Source organism: Alligator mississippiensis, chromosome 8 (genome assembly GCF_030867095.1).
Source record: "Alligator mississippiensis isolate rAllMis1 chromosome 8, rAllMis1, whole genome shotgun sequence".
In the NCBI taxonomy this organism is placed as follows: domain Eukaryota; kingdom Metazoa; phylum Chordata; order Crocodylia; family Alligatoridae; genus Alligator; species Alligator mississippiensis.
In genome coordinates, this window is record NC_081831.1 from 19,727,309 (window position 1) to 19,748,929 (window position 21,621).

Genomic DNA, 21,621 nt, shown 5'->3' on the forward strand with positions numbered 1-21,621 from the left:
GAGAGCAGAAATGGTACATTTTGGAGACTAAAGGGTTCACATCATCCAAACCCAAACAATTCTGACTTGGAACATAACTAAGTTGCAGAAAGAGGACCCTCATACACAACAGAAGAAGAAAGTTTTTTCAGCTGTGTGCAACTCAGCTGTATTCCAAGGAAACATCGTATGATAAGGAAAGAGCACTCTCCTGCCTTCAGCGCATTTCTCCTGCTGAGCTTCAGAGACCTGCAAACAGTGTTAAAAGCTCCTTCCAAAACGGCGTAAGAATCTTTTTTTACGAAAGTGCTCAGCTGTCTCATTTGAGCAAGTGGTACTAGATCTCAGGTCAGCAGCAAGTTTTGGGGAATTCTAGCTTTCTTCTCACTGGATTTCCACTTACCACTTGTATGAGGCCCCATTTATTGACGCCTGCTCCAACACCTCTCTCCATCTAGAGAGAAAATTATTTATAGAGAAAAATAGCTGTCAGAATGGACTGCATTTCCCATAAGGCCTTGTAACACAGCACCTGGCAAAGATGCCTTCTGTACGCCAGTCTTTTTAACCCTTAAGTCACTTAAGGCAGATGAAAACTGAAGCCTTTGCAGTCTAAAGGCAGGGATGGTAAAACAGGCTTCTCTCCTTGTTCCATACTATACTGCTTCCTGCTAAGTAGGACGCACTGTAACAGCTTCAGCACCATAAGAACTTGTATTTTTCTCCTTTTTTTGAGGAAAGGGAAAAAGAAAAATCCAGAACCAGTCTTGACCAATTTACAAGCCCTACAAGTTGCCTCTGTTTGTTCTTGCTCTTCAGTTACGCGTATTGTAATAGAAAGCGTCTCTGTAGTGCAGGTGATGAGTTCTGCCCCAGCATAAAGATTTTAAGTCAGAATTAGAAAATCTTTCTATGGACTATGTTTTCTTTGCTGCAGACTTTCTTCAGAGCATTATCTATTGCAAAGAAAAGCTTGAAATCCTGAAGTAACTGTGATCTTATGGCTTAGAAAACATAAGGCAAAGAAAAGGAATCCCCCCTTTTTTTACTTTCACGATTTCTCATTGTAATCTCATAATTTTGAATACTGGGGGGTGGTAATAGTGGGCTGGCTTTAGCCTCAGATGAATCTAGTAATGCTTTATTTTACCCAGGATTTTGTTTTGTGTTAGCTCCATGTTAACTCCATGTTAACTCAAGGAAAAAGCATTCCTTCCCTCCTAGTAATGACACAACTTTAAAGAGTTGTGATCCTATAAACATATGCTTAATTTTCAGCATTAACAAGGGGACTCTGCTGGTATGTAGGTCATAGGCACAGAATCCTACAGCTTCTTGGCTTTAAAAATCAGCACATAATCAAGTGATATTATCTCCTATTACACCGCTGTATTCAATCACACATACAGTATCATATTGCCACCTAGTGGAGACTGGGTAAGGAACACTTACAAGGAACAGGGAGAGGAAGACCCAAAAGTAGGCCTTCCTTGTGAAGATATCAGCTATTTGGTAAGGAAAATCAATTGAGGAGCAGTACCAGCATGTGAGCATGGAATAAATGAGCTCTTTAACAGTAAGCTAGCCACCCCATTTTTGTGAAAAGTATTTACTTGGGTCCTCAGCAGCCTTGTGTTTGAGAGCTAAACAGTCCAAACAATGTTAGACCGTATATTCAGGAAGTATCTAGCCAGACTCATTTCTCATGGGCACACCAGATTTCACAGGCCAAGTTGCTGATATTTTTTATTTCTTTATCATCTGCCAGTTCTTTAACTGTGTGGAAGTTGTACAAAAATGCAAATCTATGAGGTCACAGTGGCAACACTGGAGCATGTTGACCTTTCATATGCATGCCATGGTAAAAACTGGGGAGATGACTTTAAGCAAAAGAGAATTAGCACTGAAGGTGAACCAGTCTCAGGGCACCCCAGAAAGGTCACCACATCAAGATGAACTGATTAAGTCCACAAGCTGATCATGAATGTCAGGAAATAAGAAGAATGTAACTGAAACAGCACATGCCATCCCCAAATGATTAGGGAATCAGAAAGTTTTCAAGATGGGACCCCAAATGGGTCAATACTCAGTGCCAATTAGAAGAGGCTGCCTTGACATGTCTAAGGAATTTTGGGGGCTGCTTCAAACCAACTTCGAAACATTCAGGAGAAAGACTATAACTCAAAATGAGATTTTGATCCTGACACCAGAGCACACAGTGGAAACATGCATAGTCTTTGCCTCCCAGGAAAAGTCAAGCAAGTGGCACCAGCAAGTCATGGCTACAGATTCTTGGGACAGTGACAGGGTGATCATGAATACTTCTCAAAACTATCAGTGAGGAGTACTATGCTAGTGAACAGTTGTAATTTAGAAAGATCATTAGGAAGAAGGGCTATGGGAAGTTTAGTTGAGAAGTGTTGATTATCTAAGACAATGCATCACCTACATCACCCAGGTTGCAGTGACCACAGAAACCAAACATGGCTTTGAACAACTTTATCAAGATTTGGCTCCCTCAGACTTAAACCTACTGCCCAAGTTGAAAGAAGGACCTTCATGGGAAGAGTTTCAGTAATGATAATGAGGCAATTTCAGCAATCAAAAGTTTCTGAACATGCAGGACAAGGACTTCTCCGAGGCGAGCATAGTTAGCTGAAACTGACTTGGACCAACCGCATTGACATCCAGGGAGAATTACACTCGTATAAGATTGGAGTAACACAGTGGAAAAGTCAAGTGCTGTTCTCTGCGGCTGCCATTCAAGCCAATAGACTTAACAGTAATACTGGCAGAGAATTTTTCAACAAATTTTTTCCCATTGAAAAATCCCAATGAACTGAAACTAAAGCTTATGGCAGAAACACACTGATTATGACTAGGAATATTTCTCAGGTCCATTTTCTTTCAATAGTAATGTGCTTATGAATTAATAGCTTACTTGTACAGTTCATATGACCAGCGTCAGAATGCTATGTGTCCAGAGGAAGATGAAATCTCAGTTCCATCAGGCAGAATGGCTAAATTTGGCATTTCTGCTTGATGATACTTATTCCCTCCACTCGGCATGGCTTATGGCTGGTTGACTGTGCTAAGAGGGGTACTCTACAGGCAAAGCGGCTTCTCTCCAACTTGACTTCCCTTTCTCTCTTGCAATTACACACCCTATTGCAGGATTTCTCTCTCATTGGGTTACTTGCTGCTTTCCAGAAATTTTTTGTTACAATTACCCTTTCACATGTTGAGTCATCTGCTTCTTTCCCCTTATACAAATGTGCTTTAGAACAGAGGCATGTTGTGGTGAATTAAGCATAAAGTCAGGGGCACCCAAACAATAAACCCTGCTCTGACAATGCCACAGGAGCCTTTAAAGGCAGATACCTCAAAAAGGGATTAGACAAATTTCTAGAGGACAGGTCCATTAGGAGTTATTAAGACAGAACAATTAAGAGATGGACATACCCTTTGAAAACGCTAAACCAAGTATGACTGATAGCAAGGAGGGTATGACACGGAATAAATCACTCTAGACGTGATGTATTCATATATGCTTCTTCTAAAGCATCTACTATTTGCCACTATCAGAGACAGGATACTGGGACAAATAGACCACCATACTGATCCAGCACTTCTTATGTTCTTATTGTGCAATGATTTGGTGAGATGGCATGAATTTCTTCATCTGAAATGGCATGAGTTTCTTCATCTGTAAAATGGCCACACTAATTATCTGCTCCACCTGGGGGTAATGGGTGTGTTTATGGATGCAAAACAATTTGAAATCCTTGGGTGGTAAGAGCCAAGTACTCATTAACACATTTATTATTAACAAACAACCCCTGTTAATTAGCATAGTATTTGTTAACAACACTGAAGACCTCAATTTTAGTAAGAACGCTTGATCTGGTTAGACAAAGTATCATTTAATTTCAAGGTTTTATAAATACGTATTTACAAAAAAGAAGGTATCAATCCAAAGAGTTAAACAAATGTAAAAACTCTTCAAAGTTGGGCCTTTTACAATTTCAAGATATTGCTTCAGTATAGGAAAAAAATATCATTAACACAATCCCACAATTTATAATACTCGTTATCCAGGAGACTGGTTTAAATTAAAAATACACCATCAAGGCTTTGATCTCCCTTAAACAAGGTTATGTAAGAAAAAAGGACCAATCCCTTTTCAGCTATAGTCTTTCACACATAATCAGTTTTATCTATTAAATGGAACAATGTAGCCCACAATTCCATGATCACAGGAACAAGACTGATTCTTTCCCATTCAAATGAATGTTGGGCACATATGGTATGAACTAGTGTAACATTAACATCTCTGCAAATTTAGCATCCAGCATAGTTTTTCAACAGCTCCTGAACATGAATTATTCAGAGAATCTACCTTACAGGCCACATAGCAAATGAAAGGTGAGTAGCAGGATAACAGTTCAGAATCAAACTCTGAGTTTTCAACAAGCTCTATAACAATGATTCAATTGTGCTTTACTAGACAATGAGCCTAAGTGTATAAATATATCTGTATGAGTAGTACATAGCCCCATACTGTACCAAAGGAGGAATACAAGTCAGTCATTTCCACTTGGCAGCAACACTACTCTGTGCTGAGGGGCTAGTAGAGAACACAGCAAATGTAAACACCAATATTTTCTGCAGGGGCAAACTTACAAAAGCACTTTTGAGGCTTCAGCAGCCAGTCTACCCTAAAGAGAGCAAAATACATCTGCACTGTGCCACAGAAAGCAACATAAGATGGCAAGGCAGACTGATGTGCACTTTAACAACCGCCAAGTGTCAATTGCTCACTCATAAATCTGCCTCTATTATTTTATGCAGCTTTTCTTGTAATAGAGTGCCTGTTCTTTCCATGCTCTCCATTCAGACTCACACTGAAGGACAAGCAGGCACAGTATACAACAAAAGGTTTAGTTCCACTCTGAGTCAGGTGTAATTCAGACAGCTCAGAATATCAGAAAGTATCTGCACTGCTCAGATGTCAGTTTACATGGAGTCTACAAGAGGTTTAACAATGCTGCAGAACTGATGGCAAAATTCACTCTGAATTCACCTGAGGCAAATTCAGGACCCACTTTGGGGAAAAAAAATGACTATCTAGCTTAAATCAACACTCAGAATGAGAGAACCAGGGAATGAGATGAAACAGGGACCAAGCTGCATAGTGCAAATGGCAATTGGCTCCAAAGGCAGAATCACTTCTGCAGGCAGTAATTCCACTGGGTGACTTATGCAGGAAGAGAAGAAAAGGAGGCAGTTTCTTAGACAATGTAAGGCCTGGCTTGTTCACATTTTTCAGACTGAGAAAGGATCCACGGTATTTTCAGCTCTTACTTCTCTCCATGCCCTTTTATGGAGCCTGTATAAGGGGTTAAATCTTTTCTTAATTAAAAGATTAAGAAAATTAACTTAATCACCCAACCTACTGGAGGAAATTTGAAATGCAAACAATTACAGAAAAACAAAGTAATTTTGGTGAGCGTTAACCCGAAGTCTTAAAAGATTTATTGGGAAAAAAAAAAAACTGTCCACAGTTTTTGTAGGTCCAAAACTCATGGTCATGGGAATATTTTCTGTTATACAGCGGTATAAATCCAATCTGACTTGCGGGGTTGGTTTGTTTTTTTTTAAATCTTCAAGATGCTGTTTGGTCATCTTTAGCCACAGTCTGCAGAAGAAAGGAAGACAACATTAGAACTAAAGTTCATCAGAACTAACAGCTGTGCTCCTGGGGCAGCACTTCAGATAGATGGATAGTACATTCTTGGAGAAGCAACCCATGCATTTTTTAAATAACAGGGCAACAAAATGCTAGGGGGTAACTGAAGAGGCTGCCTGAGCCAAAAAAATTAGTTTTCATTGGATAAAAAAAAAAAAAAAAAGTATGCTTCTATACAGAGATAGCCACCTTGATGTAAAATCTTAAAGGAGATAAGGTATAGGTAGTTTTTACCTCGAGGTAGCCAGTCAAGAGCAACTGAATGTAGAAGGTAGTGTTACTGGTGGGGTCAACTAGCTAGAGAGAGGAAAAAGAAGCCATGCCTTGGATTCACTAGGAATTTGCACTGAGGCTGCTATCCTGATGCAACAGCATTCCAATTTTAGGCTTCAAGGCTGTAGCTTTGCTCCCAAGAACTTCAATTAGAACAAGAGATGAGTCCTTTTAGAGTCATGGAATGCACAAAGAACCATTTGGGCTTCTGCGTCCTCCACGTTTGCACGCACAATAAGCAAGATTACAAGCTCTGTTTAAAACAATCACCAGATGCAATAAACATCCCTCTTATGACTGCAGTTCAATTTGTGCCCATATTCAACAGCTGAAAGAGTGAGGTGGTAGAAGTAGTAACTGAAGAGGAATACACAGACATTCAGCAAAGAGCCTAGCACTCCGCAATGGTGCATTTAAACCAAAGGGCTAACACAACAGGATCGAGCTGGGTGCCCACTGATGTAGGCTGTATAATTTAGAAGAGGAAACAAGAGGTATTTAGTTACGAGAGTTAAGAATTTTAGCAACTGCCATCATCCTGATATTGTGTTCATTGCTTTCAACACTAAAATCTTATTTCACTAAGGTCCATGGAATCTGCAAGTAACACTAGTAGCTATGGGAACCATGGTATGCTGCAGATGGAACTTAATTACAAGGAGACATAGAGCATCAAATTAATCCATCAGAGAATCAGGATTCTAAGAAGATAAAATATGAACAACCACCCTGGGATACTTGCAATAAGTAGCTTTTCCACCTTCTGTCTTTAGGCCCAGACAGGAGAGAATGCTTGGACAGAAATAAAGATAGAATTTGTAAGAAAACAGCCTTCCTCCACTACTGCAGCAAGAAATTTGGAATGAAACCACCAGTTTGCCTTGTTTCTGAGTACAGCAAACATATGATTTTTATTTTGGTCTTGCTAACAGTGCAAGCTTTCCCTTATGCTGCTGAAAAGGCAATTAAGCACAGTTCAGCTAGCTTGGCCTTACTTTGGCAGTACCAGCTGAAAGCTACTGGTCTGGAGGAGACTGGTCTAAAATAATCTGTCTGATGTTGCATCGTATTTAAATACACACTGAGGGGGTACATTTAAATTTCATTTGGCAACTCCTGGAAACCCTTACCTGCCGCAAGAACTGTTTTCCAAGATAGGTGGTAGCCACACTGGTTAAATTCTTCCTGCTGCCTACTTTACATCTGATATAACCATACAGGTTGGCCCCCTGCAGAATTACGCCCATTGTGACCACTGCCTGTAAGGAGAAGAAAAAGCAAGAATCAGAGGTTTACAGTTCACTATTCTAACAACAGGCATATTTACACATAGTCATTGTAGGACTGAAGTAACAAACTCACCAGCCATTTCACTTTGAAGGAAAACAGGGCACTGAATGCAAATATCACCCAGATCATAGGGCAAGTAATTAGTCCCAACCAGAAGATTCGGGATTCTGCTTCAGAAGACGCCTTATTCCCGTGAGCCGATGCCTGGAAATGGAATGGAGCTGAAACTGAGTCGTCTGTTTCTTTGTACAGATAATTTTTATTATTAAAAGCAATCTAGGCCCCACATTCCACAAGACCTCATCTCCACATGACAGCAGGGGGATCTTTTTGGTAGACAAGGTACACATCAACTTTAAGGATCTTTTTATTAGTTTTCATAATAATGTGTTGTTCTGAGACATATGGGGGTTGGGAGGGTTCCCAGCTGGCCTCCTGCCTGCTGCCACTCTTGGTATTCAGGCTGCTTGGGTCCATATGCTCTCAGAAGCCACTGCCTGAAGCCACCCTCCAGGAGCCCAGGTGCAACACAGAAAGAGCAACTTGAATTAGTGTTCAGTGGTGAAAGCTCCGATAGGTTTATTGTCTCAGGGTAGTACAATAATGGATCTTTATAGCAATCAGTCCAGCTCAGTCAAAACGCCCAGGACAATAGTAAGCAATGCGTTACATGCAACTCTCACCCCTAAGTTGCCACAAAAGAGTGAAGCTGAGAACCCCTGTATTTTTAGCCTAGGTGCCTCTGTACCAATCTTTATTTCTCTCTGTCAAGTTGACCCTCTTTACTCATCTCTGCCAAGGACAGACACCTGTGGCTCATCCCATGCCAGCTACAACTCCCTCTGCTGATTTCAGGTTCTCCAGCTCACTTGCTGCTTAGTACAGCTCACCTCGTTACTACTTTACTAGTGAGTTCTAACTTTTACTCCTTAATTTGTTCAGCTACTGTTGCATACTTTGAATCAGCATATCTGCTCATCATCTTTTACCAGATCACCCAGAAGTCAGTAAAGCCTGCTACTCCCATGGCCCTGAGGTGCCACAGCTTAACTATAGCTTAGCATAATTACAACCTAATATCTGGTTATATCTGAAACTCCTACACTACAAAGGTGAAAAAAGAAACCCTCTACTATTTCAGGACTAGATAAAGACTGCTTCTGCATTATTCATTATTAGTTCCTGATGGCATATAGGGTTCATCATCACATGCTTCACCATACAGCACTACTATTAAAAATAAGGGGGGGGGGGGGGGGAGAATCGTTGCGATACCTCTTATTACTTTTAAAAAAAACTGGTTTGTTTAGGTTTTTTCCTCAGATAACCTGTGTCACTGAGTGGAAACATTAGATTACCCCTGTAGCCCCCCACTCCAGATAACCCTACACCAACTGGCTAACTGAATTGCTGCATCCAAAATGTTAACAACGGTCTGCACTTAGAAAAAAAGTATCTGCTACAGCACTGTGCACTAGGCCTGTGTGAATAGGGAAGTATTCGATTTGGATTCGGTCAATTCAGAGGACAGTGATTCAATTTGGAGATTCGGATCACTGTCCCGAATCAATTCGGCCAAATCGGCTTTGGAAGATTCAGCACTGATTTAGAGAGATTCGGGTCAGCCAGGGAGAGGCAGGCACAGCTGGGCTCCTGCAGGTTCTACTGCAGCTCCCCCCACCCAGGGAAAGGCAGGCACAGCCAGAGGAGCCACAAGAGAAGCCCTGCCCAGCCCCAGCCTAGTCTTGGCACTTAAAAAAAAAAGAAGAAGCAAGCCCTGCATTCACCGGCTGCAGCAGCAGCAACTGGGGCCTCTGGGTGCTTGTGGCAGAGCGCCCCCAATGCAGCACGGGGCAGTGGGAATCGGCAGGGTGCTGTGAGCTGTCTGGAAGCTGGGGTGGCTCCACCTGTCAGCCGGAGCCCAGCACTGCTCAGCCCCAGTGGCCCCAGCTCCCGGACAGCATGCAGCACTGCTGCAGCAGACGGTGAGTGCAGGGCTTTTTTCTTTTTAAGTCAGCTGCAGCAGCGGTGATTGGAGTCTCTGGGCACTTGTAGCAGAGCCACCACCCCTCCTGCACAGCATGGGGAGCAGTGTGGATCACCCCCCCCCTCGGCACTGGCGCGGCAGCCATTGCATCACGCGGGTGCAGCACAGCTCAGCAGGACGCTGTGCACTGTCTGGGACCTAGGGCTGAGCAGTGCCGGGATCCAGCTGACAAGTGGAGCCACTCCAGCTCCCAGACAGCGCGCGGCACCCTGCTGAGCCGCGCTGCACCCACGCCATGGGGCAGCTGCTGCGCAGGTGCCAAGCAGGGTGCAGGGCAATCCCTGCTGCCCCCCACTGAGCAGGGAGGCTTTACCATGAGCACCCAGAGGCCCCAATCACTGCTGCCAGAGTGCAGGGCTTTTTTTTTTTTTTTATTAAGTGCCCAGAGACTGGGACCAGGCAGGGGATAGGGCCAGGATGGGCAGCCATGAGGGCTTCTCCCATGACTACTCTGGCTGTGCCTGCCTCTACCCCAGTGAGGGGGAGCCACAGGGGTTATGCCCTGCTGCTGCTTGCCCATCAGGTGCTTGGGGGCGGGGGGGGCGCACAATGCAGGCACGGCTCACTCCAGGCAGCAGCAGGGCAAAGCCCCCACTCCCAGTGCTGTTGAGTCTGCATCAGCACTGGGAGCAGGGGCTCTGCCCTGCCGCCATTTACCAGCCAGCATTCGGGGGTGGGGGGAGGAGGCAGAATGCAGGGCAGAGTCCCTGCTCCCAGTGCTGCCACGCCTGCATCCCATGCCTCTGCCCATCCCCCTCCCCAACTGGGCAGCTTGTCCCAGCCCCAATCCCTCCCTCCCCTCACCCCTTCCCTCCCCCAACCCCAACAGACTTACCAGCTGGAGGCAGCTGTGTCAGCTGCCTGTTTGCTCTATGACCAAATCTCCGAAGTGGCCAAATCTTTTCCAAAACTTTCCAAATTGAATTGGAGCTTTTAATTGGTCTCCTGATTCTATTCAGATTTGGAGATTTGGTTCCCAAATCAGGCCAAATCTCCTCTGAATCGAATCAGCTACTGAAGCTTTGCACAGCCCTACTGTGCACATGCACAGGGCATGGGCCTGGCAAAATATACAATTAACAATTAGTATTTTCTAAGCACAGTACAGGCAAATATGCATGTAGCTGCTCCCCGGAGGTGCTGTTACATTTTATACCCTTGGAACATAGAGGAATGCAAGGTATCATATATAAAGCACGTAGTTGGCACTCATCTACTGCTTTTATAGTGTTTCACGTTAGTTCTAGTATTACAGAGCTTGTAGGGAGGGCCATAGGTATGAAGAGAGTATAGATTCCACAAGTATAATCTCTCTAGAAATATAAATTCCCCATTTATATTTCTTTCTCAAGCCATTAACACTTGAACTATTAACCCAATACAGCATTACAAGATATGGACAGCTTTGCTGATGCACTGCTATTCTATTTCTTCCTTTTAATCTGTATTAATTTTTAAACTGGTAAAACTTGGAGAAAAGACAGCCCAGTAACTACAGCAGTAGCCTGGGACATGAACTGCTGTAAATTCAAGTCCCTGCTCTTCCAAAGACTTCCAGTGTGACACTGGGATATTCACTCTGTGCCTCAGTTCCAAATCAGTAACTATGACAATAACAGTACTTCTCTGTGTACTATTAGGAAGAAGGCAAATATTAACGCTCATAGAAGTACAGGGATATATTATAATGGTAATAAAGTAAATGCAGAAAATGAACAGATATAGGTTCTCTCTAGTTCAGAGAAACCTTTTTAAGTTTAAAAAAAAACGTAACACTAAAGTTAGTTAATACAGTGAAACTGTCACTGTTATGTGATCAGGGAAATTAGAAGTTGGATGTGCCTGGACCTGAGGCCTTCAGCACACCATCAAAGCTTGCTTTTAGTTTATACCAGAGGAGGTACGATTCTTTTAGGTCACTAGTTTAAAACTAAATCAGGACAGTGTAATAACTTAAGAAACATTCAGAGGCAAAGAATGGCTTGAAGTGCTTACCATCTGATAGCCATTCATTAACCTGAGCAGAACAAGGTGGCAGTCACAGTGCCATTACTATGGCACTGGAAGAAGGGAAGTCACAAAATATCACAGTGTACTGTGTCAAGATTAACCCCTGCTGGGATAGAAATTTTTACCAAATGGTAGCAGTTGAAACAAGTGTAAAGAAAACCATTTACCTTCCTGGCTTCAAATACCCAGTGACTCTTGCCATCATCATCCACCTGGTTCCACCAGCGAAGCCCAACCATCAACCGGCCCGTAACATTCTGGAAGAGGTTAAATACAAATAAAAGTGGGATCAGAGAGGTTTTAACCCTAAAGCTCAGACACCAAAAACAAACCTCCCTGGACATGAATCATGAAATGCCAAACTAAACCTGCCAAACCAATAATTCCTGTATCTTGTCAAATAAGTTTCTAATTGTCTGTACATCAGTAGTTGCTCCCAGACTGCATTCTGCTAGTTGCATTGTGGGTGGAATTAGTACTTACAAATGCTAAAGATCCTTTATTTGGTTGGGTATGCCAAACGTTAGATGTCTGGCCTGAAATTTTCTATGCCAGTCACCTGCCTCAGGGCATATGTAGATGAAACGGGGTCCCTAAATTGAAGTGGTGGGTTTTTAAAAACACCACTTCAATTTAGGGCCTTTTAAACCCCTGTGTCATGCACACACCCGAATTTACCTGCCTCTAGCGACAGGGAGAGGAGGGTGAGCTGCCAGTGGGCGGAGTGGTCCCTGGGCTACGGAGGTGGGGGCTGGTGCTTCCCTCCACAGCAATGGTGGCCCCCTGCCAAGGTGGCACCCACCTGCAGGCACCCAGCTTGGCTGGTCCTGGGTGGCACCACAGCTGTGAAGGAAAACACTAGGCCCCTGCACAGCTCAGGCAAGCAGGCAGGTTCCAGGGGGAAAAAAAAGAAAAAAGATCAGGCTTGCTGCTTTTCTTGGGCGGAGCCTGCCTTCCTGAGCTGTTGCCAGGCTGCCTGCATGGGCTTCCTGCAGATTCCCTGAGCTGCACAGAGCCTGGTGCTTTGCTGCCCTACAGCCACAGAGCAAACTAAAACTCCTGGGAAGAGTTTTAGTTTGCTGCGCCCCAAGTCATTTAAGGCGCATTACACTGCCAAATTTGCTACAGTGGCTGGAATTACTGCACAATACACTGCCGAGGCATGCAAACACCAACACCATTAAAGCAGTGCAAAAGCTTTTAACCCACTTTAAAGTGTTGTGCACACATGCCCCTCGTTTCATCTACACATGGCCTCAGAATGGAGAGGAAGGACTGGCAAGCCAAGGATACTAGGACTGGGGAGCCAATGGAAGACGAGAACAAACAACTGGAACAGGCTGAGGGAGAGTGGGGAGCCTGGAATGAGGATTAAGGATCAGGTAAGATCATGTAAAGGCTCTGCAATAATACATATGCAGATAGAGGCACACTAAGGGGGCATAAGCCCTTTCAATTCAGGCATTTCATGAATTCCAAATACTTAACTTTACAATATCAACATTCTTTAAATGTAGTGTTTGCACATAACAGAGCATGCAGATCAAGCCTATAGCTTGAATATGGATATTGAATTACTAGTCTGAAACTACTAATTCAATATCCATATTCAATCTAAAGCATAGCTGACCTTGACCTGTGAGCTGCCCTTGGGAAATGTCCTGCTGTTTCACTATTAACACTCCTAGTGACAATGTAATTCATCAACAGAAGGCTAGGATGTGAGGTGTCACTAAGTCACCCTATACCTTGATCAAGGAAGAGCAGAAGTAGCTTTAAAAAAAATCAGTTTAAAAGCACTACTGAGCAACAAAATTGTATACTCTCGCTTTGTGGTGCAAGAAAGCGGTATTACAATCACAAGAAGTTGGGGTCAACCAAAGCAATAGCCTGTTAAACCCCCTGCAGGCAGCTAGTGAGGGCCCTGGCAGGATGTTAATTCAATCACATAATGGAATCTAAGGAATTTTATCCCCAATCACCAAAATTGTGCATCTTGCCATTGTAGATGTGCATGGCAGGATACATGATTTTTGGAACCAGGGATTAAATTCCTCAGATCCCACCATACATCTGCGGGCACACTGAGAGCCCCAGATCAGGGATCTGGTCTCTAATCCATGGCTCCCCTCATGCCTGGACCTTTAAACACTTGCCAGTAGAGGTGCACTGATATGCTGGTCCTATATTGGATCACACCAATATAGGGAAAATTGAGAGCATCAGCAATCAGCTTTTTTTGCCTGATGTGGCCGATAAATGCCCTGTGCACGCTCACAGCCACAGCATGCACATGGTCAAGAGGGCAGACCTGCAGCTTGGAGAAAAGCATTAACTGGTAAGTCTGTTGTGGAGGAAGGGGTGGAGGGAGGGAAGGGGCGTCAGAGGGAGTGGGCAGATCAAGGCCCCCATGCTGAGGGAGGGAGTGAGGCTGGGACAGACCCTACTCAGCCAGGGTGGGGCACAGGATGCAGCTGCAAGCAGCTCATCCAGGGGGTGGCTCCCGCCACTTCAGGCACCCCAGGTGGGCATGTGGGGGGGTGTGTCCCCAGATCTGTATGGGACAGGGGTGGCTGCCGCTGCGAGCTAGGGCCAGCACCAGGCTCTTTCCAGCATGGGGGCTTAGCCAGGCTGCATTTAGGGCAGATGGCAGTGGCGCTGGGACCAGGGCAGGGGGGGCAACGCTATGGCAAATTTTGGGGAGGCTGCACCCCACCCTCCACCCAGCACTGATGCCACCTGTCCTGAGCACAACCCAGCCCCCACACTGTGAAGAGCCTGGCACCGCCCCCAGCCCCAGCCCACAGCAGCAGCCTGCCCTGCTCCATGCATATCTGGGGGCACAAGTCCCCCACGGCCTCTCAGGGTGCCTGGAGCAGCGGGAGCTGCCAACCCCTCCCCACACCCCCTGAACGAGCCGCTCGTGGCTATCCCATGCCCCACTTCACCCTGGCTGAACAGTGCCTGCCCCACTCCCTCCCTCCCTCACCACTGGGGCCTCGATCTGTTCCCTACCCGCTCCATTCCCCTTCCCTCTCCACACAACAGACTTACCAGCCCAACGCTGGTCTCCAAGCTGCCCAGCTGCATATCAGAATCAGACTGATATTGGCTGATATGGCTCCTTAAAAATCGGCCATCAGTATCAGCCCTAAAAATCTCTATCAGTGCACCCCTACTTGCCAGGCAGCCCAGCAAAAGGGAACTGGTGCCTCAATGATAGGCAGCACAGCACACCTTTCAACTTGCCTAAACAGGGCATCCTACCCATCAGAGCAACCTGTCATCAGGGAACAGGATTCCCCAATACCAGATACACTGTGTACTTTTCAAAGGACAGGGACAATTGGTTCCAGACACAGGGGCTGCTGTCTACGCAAGCCCATCAATCAGCCAGAGGGCAGTGGGCAGCTGTGTTCCAGTTCCCTGCTCGATCCCCCTAATCAGCAAATTGACAGGACTGGGCAGAGGACAGTCACTGGGTCTGGGACAAATGATGCCATTGAAAAGTGCGCCTGTGTCCTAGCATCAGCTTGCACAGAGGGGCTTTACATGTCCTGGGACACAGGGAGCCCAAGATTGTAAGTGGCTCTCTGATCCTGAACTTCCCACATGCATGCATGTTCCAAGTTCACATGTGCAGCCTAGCTGCACACAAGCTCTTTGAACATGCTAAGGTTCATAGGGTGGGGGGGGGGGGGTGAAGAGAAGAGCCTCTCCCCAGTTTTGGGTTCCCTGCATGTCAGCACATTTCAAGGATGAGCAGGGAGCCCAAGATAGGAAGCAGCTCCCCATTCCTGGAATCCCTGCACACTCTGCAGCTGGGCTGCATTCATGCCCCTGCAAGTAGGGAGCTCCATATTAGAGAGCTGCTCCCTGATCTTGGGCTCTTCCCCTGGCCCCACCAGTATGTTCAAAGGGCATGCAAGCAGCTGGGCTGCAGGTTGGCACAGAGTAGCTCCCTTACCTCAGGCTCCTGCACCACATGTTCATGTCACACATTCAAATTCAAGCACAACATAAACCAGGTACAACGATGTACCACATTTAACCATAAAGATCATACACCAAAAAAGACCTTGGGCATGAATCAAGAGTGTGCCATGCACTATGAAACAGCTAAACTGAACTATATATACCATACAGTTCTTCCCATACTTTGTAAAATGTACTTATAATTGCTACAGCAACTTTAACTATGAATACTACAGTGTTAGAGCTTTGGGGTTAAATGTGGAACATCTCTGTGGCTGGTCTGCCACTTTACCTGCTCATAAATTACTTGCACATGTGGCATATAACAGTTTATAAATGTAACATCTGCCAGGAGCCTGAGATTTTTTGTGCCAAATATATGCACAATAAAACTAAGAGTTTTCACTAAGGGTTAAATGCAGTGGAAAGCCAAACTCCCAGTGAGCACTGAGGTAGCTTATTTTATTACTGAATTTGCTTTTCACAATAGATTCATAGATGTTAGGGTCGGAAGGGACCTCAATAGATCATCGAGTCCGACCCCCTGCACAAGCAGGAAAGAGTGCTGGGTCTAGATGACCCCAGCTAGATACTCATCTAACCTCCTCTTGAAGGCCCCCAGGGCAGGGGAGAGCACCACCTCCCTCGGGAGCCCGTTCCAGACCCTGGCCACTCGAACTGTGAAGAAGTTCTTCCTAATGTCCAATCTAAATCTGCTCTCTGCTAGCTTGTGGCCATTGTTTCTTGTAACCCCTGGGGGCACCTTGGTGAATAAATCCTCACCAATTCCCTTCTGTGCCCCCGTGATGAACTTATAGGCAGCCACAAGGTCGCCTCTCAACCTTCTCTTGCGGAGGCTGAAAAGGTCCAGTTTCTCTAGTCTCTCCTCGTAGGGCTTGGTCTGCAGGCCCTTAACCATACGAGTGGCCCTTCTCTGGACCCTCTCCAGGTTATCCGCATCCCTCTTGAAGTGTGGCGCCCAGAATTGCACACAGTACTCCAACTGCGGTTTGACCAGCGCCCGATAGATGGGAAGTATCACCTCCTTGGACCTATTTGTCATGCATCTGCTGATGCACAATAAAGTGCCATTGGCTTTTTTGATGGCTTCGTCACACTGCCGACTCATGTTCATCTTGGAGTAAAGTAAGTAAAGTAAAATTGCTGGTAGATCTAGTTCAGGCTCAATCAGGACTACATCTGTATTTTCCAGCATCTTCACTGCAATAATAAATAATTGCAAAACACGGAAAAATGTTCCCTACAATTTTGGAGGCCACTTTACTTCTACTTAAAAATTATATTATGTCTGAGAAAAATTTTCCCCAACTACACCTCAAAAATAAGTGATACGCAAAATGTGAGAATTAAGAGCTTTCCATTACTTTTAAAGTTCTTGTCAGATAATACAATACCACTTCCTGCAAAATGAAAAAAGGAGCTAACCTTAATTTTTAACACACACATGCATGTCCAGACAGTATTTAACTTAGTCTGTTTCTACCTTTTAAGAATTGCAAAGCAACATGGTAGACTTACCTTCACTGCCCAAAAATCACATGATAACAGCAAGATAATTGTGACCATGCAGGCAATAAAGCTGCTGGTCAACAGTTCACAGAGAAGATAAACAACTATTGCACTGACTCTGAAGAATAAGTGGAAAAACGATGCCACCGGATGCCTGTAAATGAAACATCAAGAGCAGAACACAGTCACAGACCTCTCAAATGATACTACAGCAACTTAGTTTAAAAAAAAAAAAAAAAAGCATGCACGGTTACAGGAAAATTGTTCTTTTGTCCAGTTTAGGAGGACACCTCTTTAAATGAGGCCAGTTTGCAAATACTGACAATGACAAAAATAAGCTCCACACTGCTCATTTGTGTTGTTTCACATGAGCAAAGTCAACCAGATATAATCAGAAGTAGGAGGTCCACCAATACACTGGCCCATATTGTATCGGCACCAATAAAAGGAAAACTGACATTATTGGCAATCAGATCTTTTTGACTGATGTAGTCGATAAAGTCACTGATAAATGCCGCGTGCAGGTGAGCATGCACGAGGCCAGCCTGGCAGCTTGGACAGCTGGTAAGTCTGTTGGGGGGGGGCCAGAGCAAGGCGCCTGAGATGAGGGAGGGAGGGAATGGGGCTAGGGCTGGGAGGAGAACGGAGCCACGAGCAGCTTGTCCAGGGAGCACAGGGCTACTCCTGCTGCTGCATACACCCTGGGGGAGCCATGGGGGGCATGTGCTCCCCAGATCTATGCACGGGGTGAGGGCAGGCTGCTGCAGACTGGGGCCGGGGGCAGTACCAGGCTCTTCCCAGCACTTGGGCCGGGTGGCCAGGAAAAGCCCAGCACCACCCCCAGTCCCAGTCTGCAGCCTGCCCTTGCCCTGCACACAGATCTGGGGGACATACACCCTCCATGCCTCCCCCAGGGGTGCATGCAACGGCGGAAGCAGCTCCCACTCTGAGTATGAGCCGGAGCAGCTCTGTCCCACACCAGCCCCATTCCCCACCTCACCGCAGGGGCCTCAATCTGCCCGCCCCCCACCCCCCTCAACAGACTTACCAGCCAGACACTGCTCTCCAAGCTGCCAAGGTCCAAATCAGCAATCGGATCGGTATTGGCCAATATGGCTCATCTGGGCAGCTGTCTAATTGGACATCTGTATCGGCTCAAAAATTTTTATCGGTGCACCCCTGATCAGAAGACTTCTCCCACGTGCAAAAATTGTTCAAAGTCCACACAATGAGTGGGAGTATAGGGGGAAATGTGATGCCAGAAGTTTTTAAGAGCTAGTAGCTTAAAGGAAGTCAATTAGGACAGAGCGAGAAGAGACACCCTTTGAAATGAAAGGAAGCAGATTCTCTCTCTTCCTGGAGAAACCCAGTCCATTTTTCTGTCTTCTTCTATGTTTCCAGTTCAGAGAGATGCAGTATAGGCTTTATTACTGCACAGCTGAGCTCTAGAAGAACTGCCTGTAAACTGCCCTACAAGTTGTTTGGAAGTAAAGCAGGAGTGAGGCTGTTGTATCAGCTGTATGACAGGACACGAGGTGGCTAATGCTGAAATGGCAGAGAAACTATTCGAGACCTGAAACTGAAGATACGGTCATGAAAGGACAACTCCTCCCTTCAAACCACTGAAAATCTTCCTATCACACAAAATGATTAATTTGGAATAAAGCAACAGTTTGGGTTATTTCACACAGTTTCATACAGACAGTCCCATGGAGTCTGAAGACAAACAAATATCATGACTATAAAATCAACAAAACGCCACAGATTTTTAAACAGAAGATAAAGTTATCAACGTTTGATAAGTAATCCCCAATTCATAGGAATAAAAACTCTTACAAATGAAAATCACTTCTAAGCAAAGAGAACACAATTACACCAATGCTCTGTTATTGCCTACTGGTACAATATGACCTAACAGATGTCTTGCCTCCACCACATTTTTGATAGAAGACCCTCAAAAATAAAACCTCTTTCTATTGGTCACACACCTTATTTTTGACTTTTTTGATCTCCTAGGTGCATCATCATCTGCATCAAACAGTGACACATCTTCAGTGTCATCATTACTGTCCTAGAAAGGCAAATGGATACAAAGAGTTACAAAAGAGAAAAGCTAACATTTATTTTCAAGTTCCAAAAACCAGCAAGATTTTGCTTAGAAATATTTTAGTGATGCCTTAAGGACAAAGAAATTCAGCAATACTTGGGTACTTAGGAAACAGCAACATAAAAAAGTAGTAATCTGACTTTAAAACTGTCTCCTTTATCTTGAGTGAACCTCACACCTCAAACCCATCTGCAAGTAGCAGTGTAACGCCAGGTATTAACACAAGTACTTTACCCACCCTATTTCACACATGCTAAAGTTTTCCTAGCTTTCTACAAAACAGTTATTATGATAGCAAACAAAATCAAGTTTATTCAAGTTGCTATCTCGAGGCTTCCCAGAGAACACTTGGTGAAGGAACAAGAGTCTGCATTCTCCTCAGAAGTCAGGAATTGTTTGTCTACAATACCTTCAAAAAGGCATATTTGCCTCCCAAAAGACATATTAATATGAATAAGAATCATTTATCTGTGAAAGGCAATGGAGCAGATAAATTAAATAGGCACATCTTTATATTTATCAAGGGCTTTACAACATTTGTCAGGTATGAGGTGGATTTTTGTTTGCCTGTATTAAGGCATCATTGTTCTCTAAACCTGGAGAAGTTACAGATATCTAAATCCAAGTAATATGCATAGAATGCTGCAGCCTGATTTACTATGGGAGATCACATTTTGTCATCACCCTTCCTGGCAATTAAAATAAGACATACCCAGCTAACTGGCAAATTGAACAGCCTTGGCTAGTACAGATCCACTAACCGTGTATGTTGTTCACGAGACTGTCGTAGATACTGCATCAAGTAGGTCTCCACATCACTATCCAATGCTATATGAGGGGCTGGGGCGGTGCAACCACTAATCAGTTGATAGCCTACAGGTCACAAGTTCGAAGCCACAGCATAAGCCCTCACAGCACTGCCTGTCAGATTCCAATGAATCTGCAAATTCAGCTAAATACCTTGCAATCCTTCCCTCTTTCATGTCTTTGCAGCAAAAAGCATTCTTTTTCAGACCAGCAGAACTGTACCCCAAGCTTTTATCTCATTTTGTAACCAAACACTAAGAGTAGTGTGCAGCATGTCAAATTCTTTCAACGTGTTAGCTTCTAGGTTGCCTTTAGCTACTTCTTGTATATGTATAGCACCAGCCTTCTTAACCAAGGTAGTATTTTGATTCATCTTCCTGTTCAATTAATGCTGAATGCTGAGCTGACAGTGGGTTCACCAACTCCAGCCAAAAAGAGCTTCACTTAAACCCACAACAAATTCTCAAGCTGCCAGACACCTCAATCAGTGAGCGGGGCGGCACCTTTTAGACCAATGAACTGTCAGGAACAAATTCCAAGGGCAACTGGTGCCTCCTGAGTCAGGGGAGCACTTACCCCCCCCTCAGGACAGTCAGCAACTGGAGGAGGGTCCCCCTTGCAGCTGATGCCGCAGACTGGAGGGTGAGGCGGGTGGAAGGGGGATCCCCCCATGGCCAATCCCGCCAACCCGCAAGTGGCAGCAGTGTGCTGCTGGCACTTCCAGGCACACTGTTGGCACTTCCAGGGGAGCACGATCAGCCACGGGCAGGGACTGCTTCTCCTTGTGCCCCCACTTGCCAGCCAGCACTCTTGGGTGGGCACCAGCGCTCTCGCCTGCCCCCCTGCCAGGGAGCGCTGGCTGTCAGGGGTTGCACATGCACCCTCTATGCATCGCCACTGACAAATTCCCCCGCGATTTAGGCAGCAAGAATATTTTGGAAATAACGACTGGCACGCTGTACAAGCTGCAAGTGCCACGGCAGAGCTCCAGTGCCCCAAGGACCGGGACCACAGTGGTGAGTTATCCCACAGACAGATTCACCGCATCTCACTATAGTTATATTTGAAAGTTATTTTCTGTAAGGCCCGGTCTCTGTGGGTCGAACCATGAGAACGGCAGCGATGAGCCTGAGCCCCGATCTGGCACATTTTTCAGTCCCTGGGACAACGCACCTCCAGAAGGATCGGCGGGCGCTCAGACAGGCGCGCGCCTGCACGGACCTGCTGCTGGTCCTACGAAAATTGCACGTCTGCACGCAGTCTGACTAAACGGTTTGGTGTCGAGCTCCTGTCACCGGGGATCTGCGATATGTCAGGGGCTGCAGGGCTGCTACCAAGCACCTAATACCAGGCACGGGCCCTTCTTGCCATGACCACGACAACACATGTGGGGCCCCAGAACACACGTCCTATCGGGGCTGTAGGGCCCGGGTCCACGCACTCGAGGTCGTTTCGTTTCGTTTCGTTTCGTTTCGACTGTAGATCCACGCCACGCCACGCCACGCCACGCCACGCCACGCCACGCCCTGCCCTGCCCGCGGGGCTCAGGCCGCCGCCGCCGCTCCCGCCTCGCCCCTCCCTTATAGAGCGCTGACCCCTGACCCCGCCCCCTCGAGCCAAACCGCCACCAGGGGGGACCGCGAGGAAAGGGGAGCGGCGCCCCCCACGCGCTCACCTGCCGTAACATCGTTAGGACACGTTACTTCCGCTCCGCTCACGTCACACCCGGGACCAACCCCCCCCCAGCCCCGCCCCCTGTGTGAAGTCGCGGCAGAGCCAACGGCCTCCTGGCCTGCTCGGTGGGGCGCATGCGCACTGAGCAGCAGCGGCCGCTAGACCCCACCTCCAAGCGTG

General features: G+C 45.9%; 1 protein-coding gene across 1 annotated transcript; it reads right to left on the reverse strand.

The window, feature by feature from the left end:
* Positions 1 to 3,881: 3,881 nt before the first annotated feature.
* Positions 3,882 to 21,536, reverse strand: TVP23C (trans-golgi network vesicle protein 23 homolog C). The gene is made up of 7 exons (XM_006267287.4): positions 21,443 to 21,536; positions 18,842 to 18,924; positions 16,863 to 17,007; positions 11,516 to 11,605; positions 7,364 to 7,495; positions 7,132 to 7,260; positions 3,882 to 5,677 (listed from the first exon to the last, which is right to left on the reverse strand). Exons 1-7 carry the CDS (start codon positions 21,452 to 21,454, stop codon positions 5,645 to 5,647), a joined length of 624 nt encoding a protein of 207 aa, XP_006267349.1. The 5' UTR covers positions 21,455 to 21,536; the 3' UTR covers positions 3,882 to 5,644.
* Between the last annotated feature and the right edge of the window lie 85 nt (positions 21,537 to 21,621).